At 44.2% G+C, this 23,776-nt stretch overlaps 1 protein-coding gene across 6 annotated transcripts in view; it reads right to left on the bottom strand.

Moving 5' to 3' along the window:
• LOC311044774 (supervillin-like) overlaps window positions 1–23,380 on the bottom strand; it is a 75,273-nt gene extending 51,893 nt beyond the window's left edge. For 4 of the 6 annotated variants that reach the window (XM_084056557.1, XM_084056553.1, XM_084056555.1 and 1 more), the window contains exons 1-5: window positions 8,516–8,614; window positions 4,192–4,243; window positions 1,466–1,557; window positions 1,168–1,225; window positions 523–677 (exon numbers count right to left, since the gene is read on the bottom strand). In XM_084056557.1, the coding sequence (XP_083912683.1) occupies window positions 523–677; window positions 1,168–1,225; window positions 1,466–1,557; window positions 4,192–4,243; window positions 8,516–8,579 (421 nt within the window). In that variant the 5' untranslated portion in view covers window positions 8,580–8,614. Of the gene's footprint in view, window positions 1–522; window positions 678–1,167; window positions 1,226–1,465; window positions 1,558–4,191; window positions 4,244–8,515; window positions 8,615–22,876 lie in introns of those variants that run through there. The other 2 variants (XM_084056558.1, XM_084056554.1) reach the window with 2 other exon arrangements.
• Between the last annotated feature and the right edge of the window lie 396 nt (window positions 23,381–23,776).

The following is a 23,776-nucleotide window of genomic DNA, read 5'->3' as shown; positions in this document are numbered from 1 at the left end:
GTACATTGATACAGAGATGAAAATGTTATCAAATCGGGGTCTGTGGCCTAATGCATATCGTCTCTGTCAGGGTGGAAACCTCATACTGTATGTTCAAAACTGTTACTTTTCAGGATTCCATATTTTTTTTTGCAAATGCACGAAAAAACACAAAAAGTTGGAATATGGAAATAAGAGGTTTCTGACCGACAGCAGCGATATCAAACTGGAGGGGTTGGGGTCTTTGAAACGAAAAAAGTTGAGAATCAGTGGTCTAGTCCAACAGAGCAACCTCCACGTGTAGCCACTAGCAGAGCCATATAAGGAGAATTGCGTCACCTCCGTTCACTTCATTGGGCCAGTCCGAGGAGTCGAATAGTGACAAAGCCCTGAAACGGAAGTTTACGGAATGCACTGGAGTCTATGAAGGCTTGTCACTATTTAGAGTTTACATGAACGAGGTGACGGATACGGTTTTCTGCCCGCAACTCTCTAATACAAGGCTCTGGGGGTCCACTACTAAGTGCTCCATGCCATGCTTACCCATCCCACGTGGCTCACAGGGGTCAGAGGCGCGCGTGTAGCGTGGCTGGTCCTCCTCTAGCATTCTGTTGGACACCAGCCCACCGGGCATCGCCGCCAGGGCAGGGGGCACGTCGCTCTCCATCCCCTCCAGGCGGCGGGCTATCCTCTCCTTCCTACCAGGGGGCACAGGGTGGGGTGGGGTGGATGGATGGAGGTCAGTGACTGACTGTACAATGACTGCAGAATGTAAAATAAAACAGGGTTAGATAGGGCAGTGGTTCTCAATGTTTCTCGTGCCACGCAGTCCCCCATCCCCCCATGTATTTGGCCGCGGACCCCCATCTGAATTTGTTTTTGTGCCAGGGACACCCAGAAGAGATTTTTGGGGTTAAAAGTTCTAAATTATTATTAAAACATCGAAAGATTTTAGATATTTTTCAAGTATTTTCAAAAATAGCAGATGTACCATCACTTGTACATCTGCTCTTTTTGAATAGCCAACCTATAAATGGATAAAGTGGTTAAAATTATTGTAATGCTATTTTATCTACTTTTGCTGGGGACCCCCTGGACCCCTGGGGGTCCCCAAACCCCATTTTAAGAACCACAGAGATAGGGGGGAAACAATTTATTAGAGAGAACCAATGTGTTGTTGTTACCTACCTGTTCATTTCCCAATCATCTGAGTTAGCGATCTCAAAATGTCTCTTTAATTCTGAAACTATAGGTGATGGGGAAAAGACAAGAAAAAACATTTGATTGGAATTAATTACTATTTTTTGTTGTATGTTTGTAGAATTTCTAACTGGCCTTTTTTTTGCTGCTACACACTACTGTCCCATTTACCCTCCATGAAGTTAATCAATGCAGAAAAGCCCAGGTAATTATCTGTCAAGGTAATGGATTGTGAACTCACTTTGTTAGGTGTTACGACTAGAAAGTGACAGAAAGTGAACCTCACCCTTGGGTAGGACAGACAGAAGGTTGGCATCGATATCTGAAGCGCTCTTGACCAAGGCGGCCCGTTCCTCCAGAGAGAGGTCACTCTGAAAACTAAACGAATTGAAGTCCATGTGATTGTGACTACGTTACACACTACAGTCATAACAGTGAAAACCATGCAGTGAACAATATGTATTAGTAGTAGTTTATAATAACTTAAGTCAAAATTGGAAGCATGCAGAGAACAGGGGTCATCAATGTGTCCGTACCAAACAAATGTGTCCGTGGCTAGACTTGGCCTTGTCTGTGGCAAATTTTAGATTTTTTATTTTTGTACATAACATAGGAGTCCACTAGGACAGTGGTTCTCTAACTTTTTATTTTATTTTCAAGGACCCCCATAAGTGTGAGAGTTACAGACCTGTAAAGTTGTGTGTTTCTGGTAATATCATTTTCCACTCATTTTTATATCCATGGCAAAGATAGAATTTTAACAAAAATGTCCACCACAAGCCAGCATGGCGATGACCCCTGATGCAGAAACATTTCCACTTTTTCAAAAACATCGTAAAAACACAAACTATAGCAGAAGTAAGGTGGGTGCAGATCATTGTGGCCATCGTTGTTTCAACGCTTTAGCTTTAGCGCTCCTTCAGCAGCCGCTGCTTCTAAATTTCGGTGCTTTTCAGCGATAGTTCAGTCTTCTTTCACTTTCTCCCTGCCGTTTGGTGCTCCCCCCCCCCCCAAGGTTGGTGCCCTGTGCTTCAGCACCTAAAATCCTGAGTGTTACTTTACCTAGTTTAGCAAAGGATTTTTTGCAGTGGAGCGATTCCACTACTCTTAGAGCTGCCTGCCGGTCATATGAATTGGCTTTGGGCGACTCGTCGATTCAGCTTAGTTAAAAGCCCTGTGACTGTTCCCTTTCCCCTGCACGATAAATCAGGCCTGGTTAACCTAGTTCTTATAAGCTAGTTCTCTGTTATATAAGTGGGGTGAATGGTGGAGCTTCTAATTACACCTGCTGTAGTAGTACCTGAGTAGTACACCATGCTTATTGCTTAAACACTGTAAGCGGAGCATAAGGTGAAAGCTAAGACAGGAGTGTAGTAGGCCAGGTTGACATTGAATATCGTCGCTGTCGGGCAGTGGTGGAAAAAGTACTCACGCGTTTTACTTAAGTCAAAGTGTCAATACCGCAATGTAGTAATACTCTGTTACAAGTGAAAGTCCGCAATTAAAAATGCACATGAATAAAAGTACAAAAGTATTGGTGTCAAAATGGTGTTAAAGTACAAAAGTAAAATTGTGCATATTGTCCCATTTCACATATTCAAAATGTATAAAAAATCTTTTGAAAATAGACGATCTGCGTTGCGACGCATTGTGAGCTTGTAGATCTGTTATTTTCAAATGGTCGAAATACATTTAGGGCTGAAGTGGTTAGTGTGGGAATATCAAAACTGACTTGACCACTTAAACCCTATACCCTATTGTTGACCGGGGATCCCCCAGGCCAGGGCTCTGTTACTTGGTCCACTCCTTTTTTCCCCTCTACACCAAAAAAAACAAACTAACACATTGTAGGCTACAGAAGAATATCTGCTGTTTTCAGGCCAACGTTGGCCTATTTTCGCAGAATGTTCGCATATTATGATATGTGCATGCAGAAAAGGGACGCTGATGGATGGGGTTCATGATGTTAGGGTCATTCATTTAGCTAATATTTTACAATTAGTCTCGCGAGCCAGACTATTGCCTCCCACAATTTTCAAATGCTTCCGTCATACAGTCTGGAGCACGGAAGCTCTGAAAATTATCAGAGGATCATTTTCATAGATTTTCAGGCCTCCTCCCCACTTCCGTTTTGTCTGTACAGTTGCGCAAATTTGTCCTAATAAAAATCTAAATAATCAAAGCATTTATAGATTACTGCTTATCAGAAATTGATTTTGTTTTTAAATCAAATGTAAAGATATTTTAAAATATATTTTGTGAACGGAAAATGACGAACAGATGATAGCTTCCGTTCTCAGCTTTCAAGAGGTATAGTTCCAGACTCTATATACAGCATTCAGAGATGGTAGAATAGTTGTCTGGCTATGCAAGACTACTATTGTACAATTGATCAAGGAATACCCTTAAAATGTTGTGAAATACACTGTGTCCTGGGTTGGTTAGTATTCTGACTGATACTGCCAAACAGCGTAAACAAAGGATCTAAGGATAAGCTGCTCTAGACATAGCCAGCTGTTAATTCTTGCTAAGCTCGATAACCTCAAGTAAACTGTTAAACCTATATAATACAATATCTAAAAATCCCCTCTGTTGATGACAAAGCAAACGCACCTTCTGCACAAAATGGCTTTGTTTAACAAACTGCTTCAAGACTGGTTGGTTAATGGTTGGTTACCATTTCTTTAAATGATAACAGCTGTTCCCGACCTGACCTTTTCTGGAAAAGGCTGATGGGTCCACTTGAAAATATATTTCATTTTATGAATCGCCGATCTATGACATTTTAAACTTGGGCTGTCAACTACCTCTACCTGTAATCTTTTGTTAAATTGTGGATCCCTCATTATGCATCAAAATCTCTTTTGTAAATGATTGTGTGTGTGCGTGTGCGTGTGCGTGTGCGTGTGCGTGTGCGTGTGCGTGTGCGTGTGTGTGTTTGTGTGTGTGTGTGTGTGTGTGCGTGCGAGCGAGTGTAATGATCACACATAAATTAGCTTCCTTTCTCATTACCTTAACACTTCTGTTGGCAGTGATGTGGAGTTGCGAAGCTTGGCTCCAAATCCTGAAGAGAGGAAAAACAGATGCCGTCAAACGACAATGTGACCAAAGGAATCTCTTTCTAGCACAATCCAATATCTGCTGCTCACATACGAGTCCAATCAGGTCTTATTAAGTCATCACCGCGATCAAGAGAACAACAGTTCTTTTGCCATTAATTGTGTGTATAGGCTTGTGTGTCCTTGCAGAGCTCAATGGGTCGTGTGAAGGCTCTAAAGCTACACAACTACAACAAATAATTATAACACTGTAATATGCTTTGCATAAGCGTTCATCAAATATTTGATATACTGTAGTGTAGGTGTGAACTGTGTAAACTGTTTAAAGAACAGGATGAAAAAAACATTTTACAATTTACCACAAACGTCACTCCAGTGAAGTTTTAGACTCTTAGAATGAATGAACGAATGAACGGACAAACAAATGATTGATTGATTGACTAAATAATGAATTAACTAACAAACTACAGAGATGTGCTCCACAGAGCGTAGATCTCTGCCAGCGGTTGCTGAAATGAACTGTGTTCTAACTTGATGCAGTGCTTGGGCTGTAGCTCAGTGTGTTTGTGTTGAGGGCCGCGCGCACGCATGCGCACATGGTACTGCAAGTGTCGCACTTATGTGACACTTACCATGTGGGGAGGTGCACGTATGCGTGTGCACGCGTCACAGTTTGTGTGCTATATGTGTATCTGTCTGTGTATTCTGTGTTCTGTCTGTCTGAGCTGTAAAACAGCCGTCAAGAGAAGAGCTTGTAATTCGACACTAAAGTTCGAGTCAATGACGTCACCATGTGTATGTGTATAGGCGATAGAAAAAGTTCAGTTGGGAAATCTACAAATCACGGGCTTCCAGCTTCCGACAGTAGTCTGGAAGGACTGTACGGTGGCAGTGATGCATTCACAAAAATATTACATAACATAGTTGTGATTATATAATAATATCTGGGGAGTGTCTTCCTTAGCCTACCTGCAATATGGACAAACTTTGGTACCGATAGGTCCAGCAGTTTGCAAGATTAGCCCCAAACACACAGACAGACAGACAGACAGACAGACAGACAGACAGACAGACAAGTGCAAAGCATAATGAAAGCATAATATATTGCCACCTTCGGATGGCAGAGAAAATGAATGAATGAATGAATGAATGGCTACAGGTATTAAGTCCATGCTTACAGTGTAACTATAGGCAGGCATGACGGATGATGCCGCTCTCCTTTCAACGGACCGCTATTGCACTGCTACATGAAACAAACTCTCTCTCCAAACACAGCTTCATTTACATTCAGCATCTTACATAGAGCTTCTCCATAACTTACAGTGACAGCATCTCTCTCTCTCTCTCTCTCTCTCTCTCTCTCTCTCTCTCTCTCTCTCTCTCTCTCTCTCTCTCTCTCTCTCTCTCTCTCTCTCTCTCTCTCTCTCTCTCTCTCTCTCTCTCTCTCTCTCTCTCTCTCTCTCTCTCTCTCTCTCTCTCTCTCTCTCTCTCTCTCTCTCTCTCAGCAATAGGAACTTGTTGTAAAGCGGTACCACATTAATATACAGTATACAGATCAAGAGACAGATCAGGTTACTGTGTGTCGGTAGCTACTGTAGCTATTTGGCTGTCTATCTATACATGTGCGTGTGTGCGTGTGTGGGACCAGTACATGTATGCGTGCTTTCCCGTGCACATGTGTGTGTGTCTGTCTGTCTGTCTGTCTGTCTGTCTGTCTGAGAGCATATCTATCTTTATATTTGCCAGGGCATGCGGCAGCACTTTGTCTGTGTACACCAGTGTATCTGTGAGCGTGTGTGTTCATCTGTGCATCTGTCTGTCTCTGTCCATCTCCACTATGTTTACAAGCTTATGCCAGTCAGTGGAAAGCCCCCCCCACATGTAAATAAATGAGGCTGAGTCCGGCGTTATCTCCAATTCCCCCCACGGCTTGTCAACAAAACGGGACATCATGTCCAACCACAGATGTGTGGTGGTGGGCAGCGAAAAACACACTGGGGCGCCCGCCGCCCCCCCCCAAAAAGACGGCTGGGCGAAGATAGGGATTCTTTATAAATAGGCTACTCTCTAAGACAGGTTGTAAAATAGACTCGCCCCCACCACATACAGTACTACTATGTCATCTCTGTCGGGTGGAAACCTCATATGTCCAAAACCATTACTTTTCAGGATTCAAATTCTAAAGCATCAAAAGTAGCAGATCTACAAGCTCGAAACGCGTCGCTTCGCGCCGCGTTTCGAGCTTGTAGATCTGCTACTTTTGATGCTTTCGTGTGACGCTGTAGTATGATCAAATAGGGTGTTAACCCATTAAGAGCGGGAAAAGCATCTGTCATTTTAGATTTTAACCACTTTAACCATTATTTTATACTTTGGCTATTAAAAAACAGCAGATATATATACAAGCTCATGAGCTCGTAGACCAAACACAAATACATATCTGAAAATCCTAACAGTATGTCGCTATATCAGTGGTGCTCAAACTTTTCCATGTCAAGGATCACCCAAATTGGCCACGGACGCCCATCTCAAAATATTTTGTTCCAGAGCCCCCCCCCCCCCAGAAGCAAAGATTTGAGTTATGTTCGCTTAAAAAATATATATATTAAAAAATAGCAGATCTACAATCTGCGCTATGAGCTTGTATATCTGCTATTTTTGAATAGCCAAACAAATCTTAAAATGACACTGATGCTTTTCCCGGTCTTATAATGGATTAATTTACGAAAAAAACACCAAAAGTTAGAATATGGAGATAAGAGGTTTCTTCCCGACAACGACGATCTGCTGAAAAGAGAGGGACAGTGTGAAAGAGTGTCACGTGACAACCAGCCTCCTTCACCCTCCACCTTGTAAGTACATTGTCAAAGCATTCAGTCTCATCTTTACCACATTAACACTGGCACCCCTATTTTGAGCATGTCTTTATATGCAATAAATACAATATGTTAAAACACACGCACGCACGCACGCACGCACGCACGCACGCACACACACACACACACACACACACACACACACACACACACACACACACACACACACACACACACACACACACACACACACACACACACACACACACACAAATACAATATGCCATTGTTATTAAACCCACTGTAATAACTTAATCCTTACCTCAATCACAACCACTCCTAATCTTAACTTCAATATCCCCCATCCACAATAACCCTAAAACTAACCAAACTTAAGCCTTACACTTTATTTAACCTTGCAGTAATTACAACCACACCTAAAAAACCCTAACCTAAAACTAACCTAAACTTTACTTTCTAACCTTATTTACAACAATGACCTTATGTTATGCTTGTGTTTACTTTATACACATACTTACTGATGTATTGCTTTGCTTATCTAACTTGTGCAGCACTTTCATCGGTATAATGGTTGTTTTAAATGTGCTCTAATGAATAAAGTTTGATTAACCTTAATTACAACTACATATAAACCCTATAACCTTAAGCTCAAAATCACTTAAAACTAACCCTAACTTTAACTTTAACCCGTATGTTTTCCACATGCACGGGGATACCAGGGTTCAAATCCTGGGTGTTACAGTTGCAACTACCTCCCTCCTTTTGGGAGAGGACATATTGTAAAATGTTTTTGCAGCGTAACATTTTAATATATACCCACCATGACCCACCTAATTCCTTACAGTCCAAAAACACACAGGTGTAATTCAAACAAGAATCTATAAGCAAAGCCATCCAAGCTGGATCCTTCTGCATGCAGTAGTACACAGCACCATCGAACACATCAGACTCTTCTGGCTCAACAAGTGAGATGAGGGGCACTGGCCAAGTCCAGGCAAAGTACAGTAGTAAGTCTTGTAATCCATTTGTAACTCAGAGAGTGTACAAATGTAACCAAATGGACCCTTGCGTTTTCCAAGGCTATAGCGAGATCACCCAGTATACCAGACAGTGAAACCCCACCATTGCTTTTAGATCTTATAGGCTGCTAATAAGAACAATACGAGCATAGAATAAATCAATAAACAAAGAAGAATGATGGCAGTATGACACCACATACTAAATGCATTACACTGCTATTCTGTCAAATAAAATACAAAAAGTGAGGTGCATGGGCAATCTTTTTAGCCACAGCAACGTCAAGATCACCTGGTAGATCTTCAACATATGGTTGGTTGCCCACCCACCCCTGAGCTAATAGGCCTTAGCTCCATTAAGTCTTTATTGGCTACTATAGGCTATAGTACTAGCCCTGTGTGGCTATACCGCAGCAGGTCTTACCTTGGCTACAGTGCTGCTGAACATCGTCCACATGGTAGCTAGAGATCCATGGGTTCCGGAACATGTTTAGGAGGAGGGAGAGGAACAGAAGGAGATAGATGGAACGAACGCCCTGCTAATAGACTTCCCCCCCACACACAACGCACTGGAGGTTGTATAGCAGACGTGAAGAAGGCTTAGGATGGATGGAGGTGATGGCACAGTCACACACACACACACACACACACACACACACACACACACACACACACTCTCTCTCTCACACACACACACACACTCACATAAACACACGAACACACTGAGTCCCAGCCTCAGTGTGCGAGAGGGAGAAAGAGAGCTCAGAACTGCATGACGGTCACTCACACAGACACTCCCAGCAGAGTGGACACTCCGATCACACAGCGAGTGGCAGCACGCGCGTGAGCACGCACACACACACACACACACACTGACTTGCTGTGTGTGTTTTACAGTATGTGTGGTTGTGCGTGTGAGGGAGAGAGAGAGAGACAGAGAGAGAGAGAGAGAGAGATGAACAGCCAGAGTGTGAGTGTCTGTTTGTGTACATGCCAGGAAGCTGAGAGACGGGAGAGACGATGGAGAGAGAGAGGGGGGGGGGGGGGCAGCGCGGCAGGGTGCTAAAGCTGCTCAGGGCCTCTAATCAGATTACAGGCAGAAATTAGCCTTGATGATAAAAACACTGGAACAGGATTGGAGGAGTGTGCCAGTAAGGCTGAATGGGGCTGCATGCTGCCTGGGAGTGGGACAGTACGCCGTTGGTTCTCTAAGTGGGGTACTACTCCCCCAGGGGTCCTTGGGGGAGTACCAGGGGGTCCCCCAGCTAAATTAGTTACAATTAGTCACTAAAGTAGCGTCACAATCACTTTAACCATGATGCTATACTTTGGCTATTAAAAAATAGCAGATATACAAGCTCATACATATACAAGATATAAATAGCTGAAACATCGGCTTCATTTACCATCAATTGCGTCACTTTGTCCATTCATTTTTACAGTCTATGGTTCAAAAACATTCCCCAATTTTTCTAAAATGTTTGGAAAATGGCCAGTGTACTGAGGGTTAAAGAGGTTAAACAGCAGCAAACCCAAATAAGTAACTCCACGTTAGAAACAAGACCAACGCGCAACTTCCGATTTTTAGAAGCAACTTTAAGGTAAGAACAAGCCCAAAGTCGCTTATAAAAAGCAGACTTAGCAACACCGCTGTCAGGCTGCATCAGAACCTATGCTCTGTGGTATGAGCCTTAACCACTCTTAATCACATCGGCGTGAACGGCCCTTAAGACGGCGTCACGGCGCTCTGCTGCCCTTAACCACAAAACCCTAGCGATCTACAAGCTCACATGTGATGTCATGTGTTTTTGAAACACGTGTGTGTGTGTGTGGGCCAAGGTGTCCAGCTGCCATCCCATTTCAACTTTACACAGTCCCAGGAATGTTCAGAACACTCGTGGACTTTTGAAAGTGTCTGTAAATTGTCTAAATGTAGACATTACTGTGTAGAGTATAGACCATCTCACAATCTGAAGGCAGCCTAAGAGTGAGTCCGCCAATTGATGATACGTTTTTCATTTGATTAAAAAAAGAAGAAAGAATTTGGTGAAAAATATCACCACCCCCCACCCCCCGCCCCGGCTTTACGCATTTGTTAGATTTAAATTTTATTAGTTCATCTTCCATAGTCCATGTGATTCTTTACACTCATCATCCACAAACCCTGCCATCAATTATCCTCTCCTAACCCATTCAATCCGGGAACGCATCTGTGTGCGCACATGAGCGCGGCACTATGAGCTTGTATATCTGCTATTTTTGAAAAAAATATTGAAAATTAGTGCAAATTGTTGAATTTCTTTTTTTCTTAAAGCAAACATTTGTAACTCAAATTTTTGCTTCTGGGAGGGGGGGGGGGGTGTTGGAATGCTACAATGATAGAACCACCTCTCTCTTTCTCTCTCGGTTCTCTCCCTCCTACTGGCACCACCACGCCTCTCTCTCTCTGTTTCTCTCTCCCTCTCTCTCGCTGTTTACACACGCACGCACACGCGCGGTAACATGCAGTAGTGGCATCACTTGGCCTGGATTCAACAGTGCAGCACAGAGCACACACACACACACACACACACACACACACACACACACACACACACACACACACACACACACACACACACACACACACACACACACACACACACACACACACACACACACACACACACACACACACACACACACACACACACACACACACACACAGGTCACACAGTTCACACACAGACAGACAGACGGAGGAGGAGGTGCAGACACAATCTCCTCTAATGTCATCACTGAGAGAGTGAGACCAGGTCCGTCATCACTGAGAGAGTGAGACCAGGTCCGTCATCACTGAGAGAGTGAGACCAGGTCCGTCATCACTGAGAGAGTGAGACCAGCAGGTCTTGAGACAGATGGGACAGGGAAATAGTGGGAGTGGCATGTTGCTCACAGAGAAGAAAGGAATAAAGTCCACACACAGCTGAGCTGTAGCTCCAAATAGTTTTTTTTGCAATCAGGTACACAACGTTTCGGAAACGTTGTGTACGTTGTGTACCTGATTGCAAAGTAAAAAAAAACATTACTTCGAGCTAACAGCTGCGTGCAGACTTTATTCCTTTCCTCACTGTTTTTGTCTGGTACCTGCAGCGACAATAGGCTCTATGCACAGCAGCCATTTTGGAGAAAAATTGGGCCTCTTCTTACTTCCTTCACAGGTGTTACCAATGATACTAATGAAGACTCTGTTCCATTCTGGTCAAACAGAGTCAGGGTGCTGATATTGTGCATGTTGGCTCACTAGAAATACTAGTGGGTCTCAAAGTGTGGTCCAGGGACCCTCATGGTTCCTGGAGAGGATGAAACTCTGAGAGTGTACAAATGGAACCGAATGGACCCTCCCGGGTCCATTTGGTTCCATTTGTACACTCTCAGAGTTATGGGGGTCCTCGAAATTAAAAAGTTTGATAACCACTGTGCTACACTAAATGGAACAGAGCCTTCATTAGTGTCATTGGTAACACCTGTGAAGGAAGCAAGGAAGGGGCCCAATTTCTGTCCAATATGGCTGCTGTGCATATACTAGAGCCTCTCGGATGTGCACAACATAGCTCTTTGAACATGTTGCTCACATAGTCACACAGTGTCTGATTGGAGTAACTAAAGACCCCTAATCTGTGAACCCACATACCAGTGGTTCTCAAAGCCCCAGGGCCAGGGGTCCTCGTCGAGGGGGGGTTCCAGGGGGTCCCCTTCAAAGACGCCAATGACGTCCACAATCACAACACCAGAGGGAGCTCCACAAATCACGTTCAACCCAGATCTGCTATGCCACCAAAAATGTGGAATGCCCTCCCAACAGTCATAAAAAAGTGTGAATCCTTACTCTCCTTCAAAACCACTCTAAAAGAGCACTTAAAGGTGTCTGCACTTCGGAATGGCCTCTGTAACACAGTGGTTCTCAAACTTTTTCATGTCAAGGACCCTCAAATTGATACTTATTAGGCCGCGGACCCCCATTTTTTAAAGATATGTCAAGGACCCCCATAAGAGAAGATTTTTACGGCTTTAGCAGTGATTTTCAACCATTTTAATTTCAAGGATCCCCAGTTTGACATGCATTAGACTACGGACCCCCATTTAATGGCATTTCTATCTCTGGGACCCCAATTCATATTGTAAAATAAATGTTAATTTAACTCTGAGAGTGTACAAATGGAACCAAATGGACCCGTTATGGTTCCATTTGGTTCCATTTGTACACTCTCAGAGTTACAGACCCATAAGGGTCTATTTGGTTCCTATCCATCATTTAGCTGGGGACCCCCTGGAACCCCCTCAAGTACCCCTGGGGGTCCCCGGACCCCACTTTGAGAACCAATGCTGTAACAAGTCAAAGAATAGTTGACATAGCCGATCTACAACCACAAAATGCCCGCCAATTATTTTGGGGGGGGGAGGAGGGGCACTTGCAATATCCCCACGGCCCGCCACCCAGTGGGGCCCCCTATGCTTGTCCAGAGTGATGTCTTAACTGTGTGACACTAATAGAGCCAGGAGGTGACACCCTTGTCCTCCCGCTGCCGTCGCGTGTCAAACGCTCTGATCTCCTTAAGCCTGGCTTTCTATTGGACATGAAATATGGCCCTTCGAGGCCCTGACAACGGATCTTGCAAACATACCGTTGCTGTCGTCGGGCAGAAAAACCATCGCCATATTCTAACTTTTTGTGTTTTTTTTGCGTAAATTATCGGCCTAGTTTTTTTGTCATTTTTTAAAAATTTATGTTTTGGCTCCTATGCTTTTATTATTATTTTTAAATAATTGTTATTCCATAACTTTGTAACCCATTTTTTCACCCAGTGCCAAATCCCGGGCGCTACTCTCCCTCTGCCAGCTTAGGGAGAGGCCAGAATTTAGCTCATGCCTCCTTCAATGCATGAGGAGCTAGCAAGCCGCTTCTGACAGGGGGGGAGTTTCCCCGGTAGGACGTAGCGTGTGGAAGGCCGTCGGGATCGGGACTCGAACCCACAACACGCTGTCAGGCTACTTTGTCGCCTAGGTGCCTGGACCGCTGGCGTAGCGGTCCAGGCACCTAGGCGACAAAGGCACCATTAGTTGATGCCCTACTTGATCATACTACAGCGTCACATAAAAAGTAAAAAAAAAATTGGACATTGGAGGTTTCCACCTGACAGAGACGATGATACACACAGCGGCAGTGGCTCAGGGGTAGAGGTAGAGTGGCCGGTAGAGCGGCCGGATGGGCCACGTTCGATCCCAGGCTCAAAGTGTCCTTGAGCAAGACCCCTAATTGATTCCCGATGAGCAGCCAGGTTGGTGCCTTGCATGGTTTCCTCAGCCATCGGTGTGTGAATGTGTGTGTGAATGTGTGTTTGTGAATGTGAGTGTGTATGTATGTGAATGTGTGTGAATGTAATGCACAATCTATGTAAAGCGCTTTGAATAAAAGCTCTATATAAATGCACCATTTACCATTTTACACACACACACACACAGACACACACAAAAAAAATCACAGAAGTGGATTCTTGGCAGCAGGTGAGAGTAGGTTAATCCCTGTGGACAATTGGACAGGGAGACTGCACTAAAGGTATACCCACCCGCTTAAGCCCTATATGCTTCTTCGTATGACAAATAGCTAAAAATTGCCCGATCAAACTCACAATGTGTCGTGAGCTTGCAGATTTCTCTCTCTCTCTCTCTCTCTCTCTCTCTCTCTCTCTCTCTCTCTCTCTCTCTCTCTCTCTCTCTCTCTCTCTCTCTCTCTCCACACACACTCTCACACCCCATGGCCCAGCCCATCCAGTGTCAGCCTGGTCTCCCAGTAGACACCCCCTAATAAGGCAACATGCATTGTGAGTGGCTGCCTGAGGGGTCTGTCTGCCCCCCCCGCCCCCCCCAGCCTGTGTTAGTGTTTACCAGCGGGCCGGCTACACACGTGCATAAAGTCTGATTGATACTTCGTTGTACAGGGGTATGTGTCGCACGTTGTAGACCCGGCTGTTTTCTGCAGGCGCAGACACCGTTTTTACGAGAGTATAAAGTAACCACTTTCAACTTTGCCATTCATATCTTTTTGAGCGTATCATTTTAGGCGAGACATTTCAAATATTTCCCCAAAAAAAAGTGTAAAACATTTTCAGAACTTTTCAGAAATAGTGAAAATAGCAGATCTGCCCAAGCACTACTCTCTTGTAGATCTGCTACTTTATATCGTTGCTGTTGAGTTGGAAACCTCTATATGTCCAATACTGTTACCTTTCAGTGAAATTTCACTGAAATTCAAAAATAGACGATCTGCAAGCTCAATTTAGAGATAGATTTTTGCTATTTTTGCTACTTTTTAGTATGACGAAGTAGGCATTAATTTACAAAAAAAACTAAAACATTAAGATATGGAGATAAGAGGTTTCTGCCCAACAGCAACGATATAGGGCTTAACAGGGATAGTTCACCCAAAGAATTACTTATTTTCTATCAATTACACATCCCAGAGTTCATGGAGATTTTTTAGTTTTTGTCACATTCCTAAGCCAATAACTTGATGACCGTCTCCGCCGGTCATCCAGTTATTGGGCTTAGGAATGCGACAAGAACTAAAGAATCTCCATGAATTCAAGGCTCCGCGGGGTGAGTAATCGATAGAAAAATTGCATTACCGATTCTGATCAAGTCTTCTTTTTTTCCCATCCTCTATGGTTTTTCTCCCTCCACTTTGTCTTGTCACTCACTCCTTTGACCGCTCCATTCGTCTACTGTACCTTTCTACTTATCCATCTCTGTCATTCCTCTCTTTCTCTATATGCTACCCGCCCCTCCCCATTTTTCTCTCTCACTCGCTCGGTCTGGCAGACCCCGAGACAACAACAGACATGATATTTTGACCCACTCACCACACACACACACACACACACACACACACACACACACACACACACACACACACACACACACACACACACACACACACACACACACACACACACACACACACACACACACACAGACACACACACACACACACACAATTCCGTGTCTTGCCCCCCCCTTTCATAGAAATTTACAATTTCACCAGAGGCCTCTCGATGTCATCCTCAACTCGTGTTTCCACAAATAAAACAAGTCACACGCTGTACGGGCGGGTCGTTCCGGCCCGTCAATGCCTCCTCAAGACCACTCAAGTAAACAAGTGACGGAGGGGGGTGGGGGGGGCACATTGTAGACGAGTCGACGATGACAACACCAGTGTGATTAAGGTTGCTTGGAAATGATCACTTGTGTTACAGTATGTGTCGCTGAAGAAAGCTACAGTATCACATGTTCAGCTCACACATGTAATACGGCGAGGTGTTTTTGTTAGTCCAACATCCACAGGGTTGTTTTTCTTATATCTTTTTCTGTCCTCCTCTCTTTTCTGTTTCTGTTTGTATTTTGTCCACTTTTTTCAAAAACCCCTTCAAACATAATCTTGTGACACAAATCTAATTGTAAGTGTTGAGAACGACTAAGCTAAGCTTCAATGCGCTGTGCAATAACTGGTCCTAATCAACTTACTAGCGCAGAAACAAATTATGTTATTATCATTTATTAACCACTAAAGGCCCATATACTTCGTCGTACGATGAATACTGAAAATAGCCAATCTACAAGCTCACATCAACTTGTGAGCTTGTACATTTTTAAAGGTTTTGAACATAGATTTGCCCATGCTCAAAATAGGGAAGCCAGGTTGAAAGCTGTTAATTCACTATAATTCCAGGTTCTGGACTTCACAGAAGCCACTAATTCCGTCTCTCTTCTCCAGCTAACAAGAACACTGTGAATTTCAGTCTCGCAAGGAATGAGGCATTGTTCATGCAACATGTAAATTGTGCAATAATCACTCAAAGCCCATGTGTTTGAAAAGCTGCGGTTTCGGAGGGATTTGTCCAGCTTTGGTATGAATTGACGTGCTAGAAAAAGGTTATGAATGCCTGCATTGCGAAACGGATAAGTGAGTTAGACTTCATACGAGTTCACTTGATTGTTCCTTCATAACTTTGTCACAAAAAATTAAGTTGTAGGACGCAGGGCATAAAGCAAACCAACTCTATATTACGTAAATGAGACAAATCTCATGTTGGACACTGCGTGGAGAAGCTGACAAGAGAGAGTTATCAAAGCACTGTGTGGGACTCTCCTCTCAACACATCAAAGGTTGAACTAATGAAGATTAAGCTTGGGAGCTGAAAAGCTCGCTGGCGCATGCACTGAGTAATGCTGTGGCTTGTCTTTTCCTATTGGAAACCAATACCATATGATCCTTTGTTCCACCGTGTCCTCGTACGGCAGCTTTACAGTGCTTAGTGCTGTGTGCACGGTATGGGTGACCCTGCATGAGGCACGGCCTTCTGCTGGAGCCTAAAGACTTGATGTAATACTTGGCCCGCTGTACAAGCTCACAACGCTTTGTGCTACGATGCGTTGTAGAGCTTGTAGATCGGCTATTTTCGGCGCGCCGGCGACACCATGTATAAATCAGGATTGAGCTGAACTAATGCGATGGCATTAGCTCGTAAGAGTGAATACAAGTCATCAACTCACAGATAAGAATCAGAATGCCAGCCACCAATGCTAGTAAACTGTGGAGGAGGAGATGTCTGGTGTTTTCTTCTTTTAGGAACAGATTAAAGCAGAGGGGGGAGATGGAACTGCATTGATGTCAAGCCAGCAGGGGTATCTGGGGGCTAGCCTACTACTGACCCACAAGCACAACAATAACACAACCTCACATGCACTGTAAGATGTACAATAGACAGAAGACTATACTTTTCATTTCAAGGACTCCCAGTTCAGTATGCATTATCAGGCCACAGACCCTCTTGTGTACAAATGGAACCAAATGGGTCCATTTTGTTCCTACTATCATCTGTTTTGCTGGGGACCCCTAGAACCCCCTCAAGGGCCCCCCGGACCCCACTTTGTAAAGTGGCATCTGTGACTTTACATGGTAAGGTCAACTGAACTAGATCCAAAACTATGTCGCACCCACTGCGACTTATAAAACATTATGTGAAAACAAATGTGGCAAGTGGCACTTATCGGCCCAGCGGCTTGCAAGATTAGCCCTGGACAGACAGAAAGCCGCGCGCGCACGCACGCACACACACACACACACACACACACACACACACACACACACACACACACACACACACACTCTCACAGGAAGACCCTCTTCTAAACGGCTCACCTTCCCATCTGTGAAGTTCATGGTCAACTCAGAGTCAACTAAAGACTCAGTGACTGAGTCTAAAAGAAGATTAAAACCAGCCAACTAGCCAACCACTAACTGCTGGTAAACTTCAACTGGTTGCTGAAATTTTATATTTTTTAGATTCAGGTAAAACAGCAACAGTGTGTTTCTTCTCAGCTTGCTAATGTCCAATGTTTGATGTTGTTCATCAAATTACAATGACCAAAAAACTAACCCCAAAAAAGGAGGATCACTGAATCTTGTAGCCAATACTTCCAATTGGTGACATGCAATGTAGATAATCAAAAGAACTGAAGCATTATTCTCCAGTCCAGATGTACTTAATTTAAGTGACTCTGAAAATGTGTGTCAGCCTGAATTTAAACAAAGGATGTATGTGGAAACCAGGCAGTCTACAATAATTATGTTAACTGGGGCTATTCTACACAGTAAAATCCAGTGTGTTAATTTACACTTACAGGTCCGTCTTTCCACTTTTAGAGTTAAATGAACACTCCACATTTTACTTTGTGAGGAGACTCTTGTTTACACCATGACTAAGTTCCTGCCTGGTGCATCAGTGTCACACAGCCTGCAGACCTTGCCTCATACTGTTCTCCATTAATTCCTCTATAGTGTGCCTTTATTAGGAGACTGAAAGCCACACACAGTTCAGCTCCACTTTCCTCTGTTTACTTTAGACTGCACAACCACGCTAATGTGTGTACATGTGCGCATACATAGATCCACACACTTGCAAAAATACAAATACATACAAGCACACGCACCCACCAACACACACGCACGCACACACAACAAACAGTCGGGGAGAAACAAACTAATATAAATCCATTGAAAACACCCAAACACACAGACGGACGCACTGACAGCTGAAAGCCCCATGTGAGCCTCCTTCCCTAAACGTTTACTCTGGCGTCTCCCCCCTCCTCCTCCTGGGTTCCAGGTCTGCGTTCCTTCTCCTCTGCCTTGCATCAACTCTCTCCCTGCCTGACGTCCAGAAGCACACAGAAAACACACACCGCTCTGCTCTTATATGGGTATCGATGAGCACAGAATCGCATAGAGGCACTTAGTTAGGAAGCTCTGCAAATCATCAGCCGAGAGAGGGAGGGAGGGGGGGGGGAGAGAGAGAGAGAGAGAGAGAGAGAGAGAGAGAGAGAGAAAAACTGTGGGGAGGGGGGCAGAGGTTCATACCAGAGGCGGTGCGCTGAAGAGCTACTGTCATGTCCTGCCCCAAATCCTCTACATAATCCTGGAACATGCCGTGTTTGGGTGTGATGCGTTCCAGCGGAAGTGTTGTATATAGGCCAGTGGTTCTCAAAGTAAGGGGGGGGGGGGGTCCAGGGACCCTCAGGGTTCCTTGAGGGGGTTCCAAATGGACCCTTACTGATCTGTTACTCTGAGTTTACAAATGAAACCAAATGGACCCGAAAGGTTCCATGTGTGCACTCTCAGAGTTATTGGAGTCCCTGAAATTCCATTTGTACACTCTGAGAGTTATTGGGGTCTCTCAGAGTTATAAAACGCTCTGAGAGTGTACAAATGCAACCAAATGGTCCCGAGTTATTGGGGGTCCTTGAAATTAAAAGGTTTGAGAACCACCGAAAAAAAACGTCAGTCAGTGGCCAGTAGAAGAACTTCATGATGCATGCGGTGTGAAACGTTACTCGGTTCTTCCTTGGCCCTGCAGGATGAACCATTGCACCAAGTTTTCTGCAAACCTGTTCATACTGTAACTCCTCAAATGATATCCTTCTAACAGACAGACAGACAGACAGACAGACAGACAGACAGACAGACAGACAGACAGACAGACGTGGCAGAAACACACCTCCTTAGTGGATGTGATTACGCACCGTCTCCTGACATACAGGCTGGGATACAGCTGAGGGGTTTCAATGTAATATCATGGAGTTCATCCTGTGTTGTTGTCTCTTGCCAATGACAAACTGTAATCACTCTCATGTACACACAACGCATTATACGGACAAAAAACTGACCTAAACAAGAGCTCAATTTGCAATGACCGCATACTCCATCCATTTATCCTGAGGGGAGGTTGGCTTCCATATCCAGTCCAGTATAGCAGCACTCTGGCCCTGCTGTGCAGAGAAGCCCGCTGAGAGCCATGTCTGTCCCGACAAGCCGCCCGCTGACTGGAACAGTGGGCCAGCGGAGGACAATCAGAGATGTGCCGAGTGCAGAGCACAAAGCTCCGGGGTTAATTGGCGGGATGAGATCATACTCCAACAGCTGTGTGCGTGTGGCGAGAAGTCAGTGCGGAGGCAGAAGGGGTCAGGGAGCAAACAGAATGGCGTGTCGCTTGTAGATTAGTGGTTCTCAAACTTTTTCACGTCAAGGACCCCCAAAATGATATGTATTTGGCTGCGGACCCCCCCACCTGAAAAATATTTTGTGGCAGGGATTTTTCAAAAATAGCAGATCTACGAGCTCATAGCGTGGCACTCGGTGCCGCGCTATGAGCTTGTAGATCTGCTATGTTTGAATAGCCAACGTATAAAATAATAGTTAAAGTGGTTAAAATGATTGTGATGCTATATTAACTAATTTAGCTGGGGACCCCCTGGTACCCCGCCAAGGACCCCTGGGGGTCCCCGGACCTCACTTTGAGAACCAATGTCGTAGACAGCGATGATGCAACGCATCGCATTCGAAAGCCTCGCTGGATGAGGGTTCATTCGGGTGTCTCAAGCGGTGGACTGGGCAAAAGGTGAAAAGGTTGGCATGTGCTCGATCGCTCAACCGCCCATCCACCCACTCTGGCTGGAAGGAGCTGCTTTAAATGGAACGAGTAAAATGAGAGGATAACTGAAGACGAGTCTAATTAACAAGCCTACACACCCGACTGTTAATTTAGCTCTGGGAATGTAGAAATATAAGTAGGAATGCACCGATGTGGCATTTCTGGCCAATTCCAATAACCTCCGTCAACATTGCTGTTATGGTCGGTAACCGATATTTACCGATGTCGATTATCTGTCTAAAAACAAGTTCAAATGTTGTCCTTTCTGAAAAAGGCATATAAACATAACATTTTAAAGCAATACCTCCTTATTCGAAAACTAGTGATGCACCATATAGAAATTTTAGTCCATATCCCAACATAAACAACTAAAAATGTTCCAACTTGTTTTGAAAGCTTCCCCCAGAAAACACTGATTTAATCTGCATCGTCATCACAAAAAAACGTTTTCAGCTTCACATTCAAACATAAATATTATAAGATAAAACATTGTCGAAAACCGATATATTATTTTGATATCGGTTCGATACCAAAATTGAATTTTAAGGCCAACATCGTCCAATACCAATATGATGACCGATTAATGGTGCATGCATCCCCAAATATAACGGTCCATTGGGATGGTCTACTCCGGCGTGCCTCAAACATGACTGAGAAGGTAGGGTTTCAATGTCTTGCTCATGGGCACTTTGAAAGGTTTAAGCACTTTCAACCTGGAGTCCCTATTTTGGGCACAAGGCTTCTAAAAACACTCTACAAGCACACAACGCATCACATTAGCGACATCATGCAGCCATACTCTTTACTGTGCTGTTCAAATGCCTACAGCATACCCTACAACACAATCAGTGGTGGAAAAGTACTCTAATTTTTTACTTGAAAAGTATCAATACTGCAGTGTAGAAATACTCTGTTACAAGTCCGGTAATCAAAATTGACTTGAGTAAAAGTACAAAAGTATTGGCATCAAAATATATTGAAAGTACCAAAATTAGAAGTGCTCATTGTGCAGAATGTCGCATTTCACAAGTTCAGAATGTATAAACATATACAGGGAGCGTCAACAAGTGTCATCAACTGACATCTTGGTGGGGTATAAACAGGTATGCCACGCCCCCCGTGGTGATGACACGTTGGCAAGCACTATGGGGGCTGAAGTGGTTAATGAATGTTTTGTGATAAAAAAAATGTAATCTGCAAAGTAACTAGTGACTAAAGCTGTCAAATAAATGTAGTGGAGTAAAAGTACAATATTGTTGCCTCTGAGATACAGTGGAGTAGAAGTAAAAGTATTGAAAATGGGAAATACTCCAGTAAAGTAAAAATTCCTCAAAAGTGTACTCAAGTGCAGTACTTGAGTAAATGTACTTAGTTACTTTACACCACAGAACACAATGTTGAATGATAGCAAAGTGAAATTGTGTCTATGTACACTTACAGTATTGTGTATTAGCGTGCCAGTTATCAATGCGTTTGCACAGAGTCCATACAGTATGTATTTTATTTACTGTGTTGTACTTGGCAAATGCAACGTTTGCGCTTGTGATGGCGTGTCTGGTTATATTTTAGACGGGGGAGAGTCCCGTAGCACAGGGTCAAGCGTAGGGCCAGTAAACTTGTCTGTTTATGTTGACGGAGATAACAGGTGCAGGGCACTAAACAGCCGCAGCAAGAGGCCACCACCCCCCACCCCACACACACACGCACACACGCACACACACACACACACACACATACATACGCACACACATGTCACGTACACAACACTATAAAAACAAAACTTCTGAGAAATAACACCTGGCTGCTGACAGAACCAGCCCCTTGGCCAAAAACATACCAGATATCTCTCATGCGGACATACCATGCCCACAGCCCATATAATTCTGGCAATGAGGAAAACCAATCCCCATGTTGTCACATGAGACAGACCAGCGTGTCAAACGGAGGGAGGAGGGAGGTGTGACTAGTTTGGCTCACCAGTCTCACCGCCTGGCCAGACAGCCACTTCCATCATGTTGCAAAAGCAACATCGGACGAAAGACCAGCAAAGGATTAGCAAGTTTACCCTATTCCACCAGGTTAAGAGGTTTTGTCTTGTGTTCGGCTGGTATAATCAGTATGTAACTCAGTGGTGTTGCTTGTTGTGAAAATGCATTTGTAGCACTGATATCAAGTCAAAGTCTTATACTGTACATTTCTTGCACTTGCGTCATTAAAACATGTTTGAGCTATGATTACCATTATCTAAATGCATAGACTACATGACTCGTACTAGCCTTTCAAGGCTGTCACCAGTAAAACTAATCCAGAAGGGACCCACTAAACGATGATTTGTTACCTGCCAAGCAGACAGCTACCAAAATAATACCCTTAATGACATGTGGAGTTCCATCCAGGCAATGCAGAGATATTTAAATCAGCCTTCAGTAAAGGATGCACAAATCTTTCACCTTTCCATAAATGACACGGAAAAAGTGGCTCATTTATACACTCCAAAATGTTTTTCCTATTGAAAACAAAGTATAAATCAGTCCTAAGAGCACATAACTGACTATACACTATATAAGGAATAAATAAAATTGTCTCACACATTATCAGCACTGTGACAGTTATTCTTACGTGCTTACGAAGGACTTGCCAATATCATACACCCCGTTGCTCATGACAAAACGTCTCCAGGTTACAAAGATCTACATCTACTAATATGTTCAGTGAAACTAAACATGACAACAGAAGGAAAAACAAGATCCGACACTTACTTTGTCTAATTCCAATTCAAGCACGGGTCGGGTCGGACACTCAACAGGTGAGGCAGCGACAGGATTCATAAGTGAAGTCCATTTATCCAGACAGCAAGGAAAAGTTCCTGTTTTCTTTTGTTTTACGTTTAGTTTAGTTTTTTCTTTAGTTGTGTGGGGGGTGTTTTTTTTCTCTCCAGGAAGACAGCCTGGGCTGAGGAGAGAGGCTGGAGATGCAGGTGTGAGAAGGTCAACCTAGTAACCACGGCTTCCAGAACCATCCGCTGACCGCTGCCACAACAACCTGATCCAACTTCAGCCGCTGATGAATATAGCCTGGCTGTGGTGCTTTCCCACCAAAGGTCTGCTGTCTGTGTGCAGCACCCACCAGGGGCCAAATAAATCAGTCCAGACACACAGGAACGCACAGGAAAGAAAGGAGGGGAGAGAAAGAATGGCAAGGAGTGAGAGACCAGGAATGGGTGAGGAAAGGGAGGTAAAGGCACTGGGGAGGGGGAGAGAGAAAGAGAGGAGGAGGGGGGGGCAGAGTGAGGTGGAGAACAAAACACCCAACAGGAGGAGGAGAAGGAGGAGGAGTGGTAACACTTCAGGTGTTTCTTGGAAACTATTTGTGGGATCGGGGTCTAAAGGAGTCCTAGTCCAAGGAGTGTGGCTCTGCCCCCGCAGGATGACATTCCAAAATGTCCATCCTATAGCCAACAACGCTCTGGAAGGGGGGGGGGTTGGCATGACAGCACAGTCTGACAGCAGAGAGAGAGAGAGAGAGAGAGAGAGAGAGAGAGAGAGACTCCATGGGGTTGAGGTGGGAGCACAGGCCAAAACCGGCGTGGTAACCTCATCCAGTAGCAACCATGTATGGGCTGAAGCGAGGAGCCTTGATACTAGAGAGGGGGCATCTGC

Source organism: Gymnoscopelus microlampas (assembly GCF_963454915.1).
Source record: "Gymnoscopelus microlampas genome assembly, chromosome: 5".
Taxonomy (NCBI): Eukaryota; Metazoa; Chordata; class Actinopteri; order Myctophiformes; family Myctophidae; genus Gymnoscopelus; species Gymnoscopelus microlampas.
The sequence above is the reverse complement of the archived record's forward strand: the minus strand, read 5'-3'. Positions and strand labels throughout refer to the sequence as shown.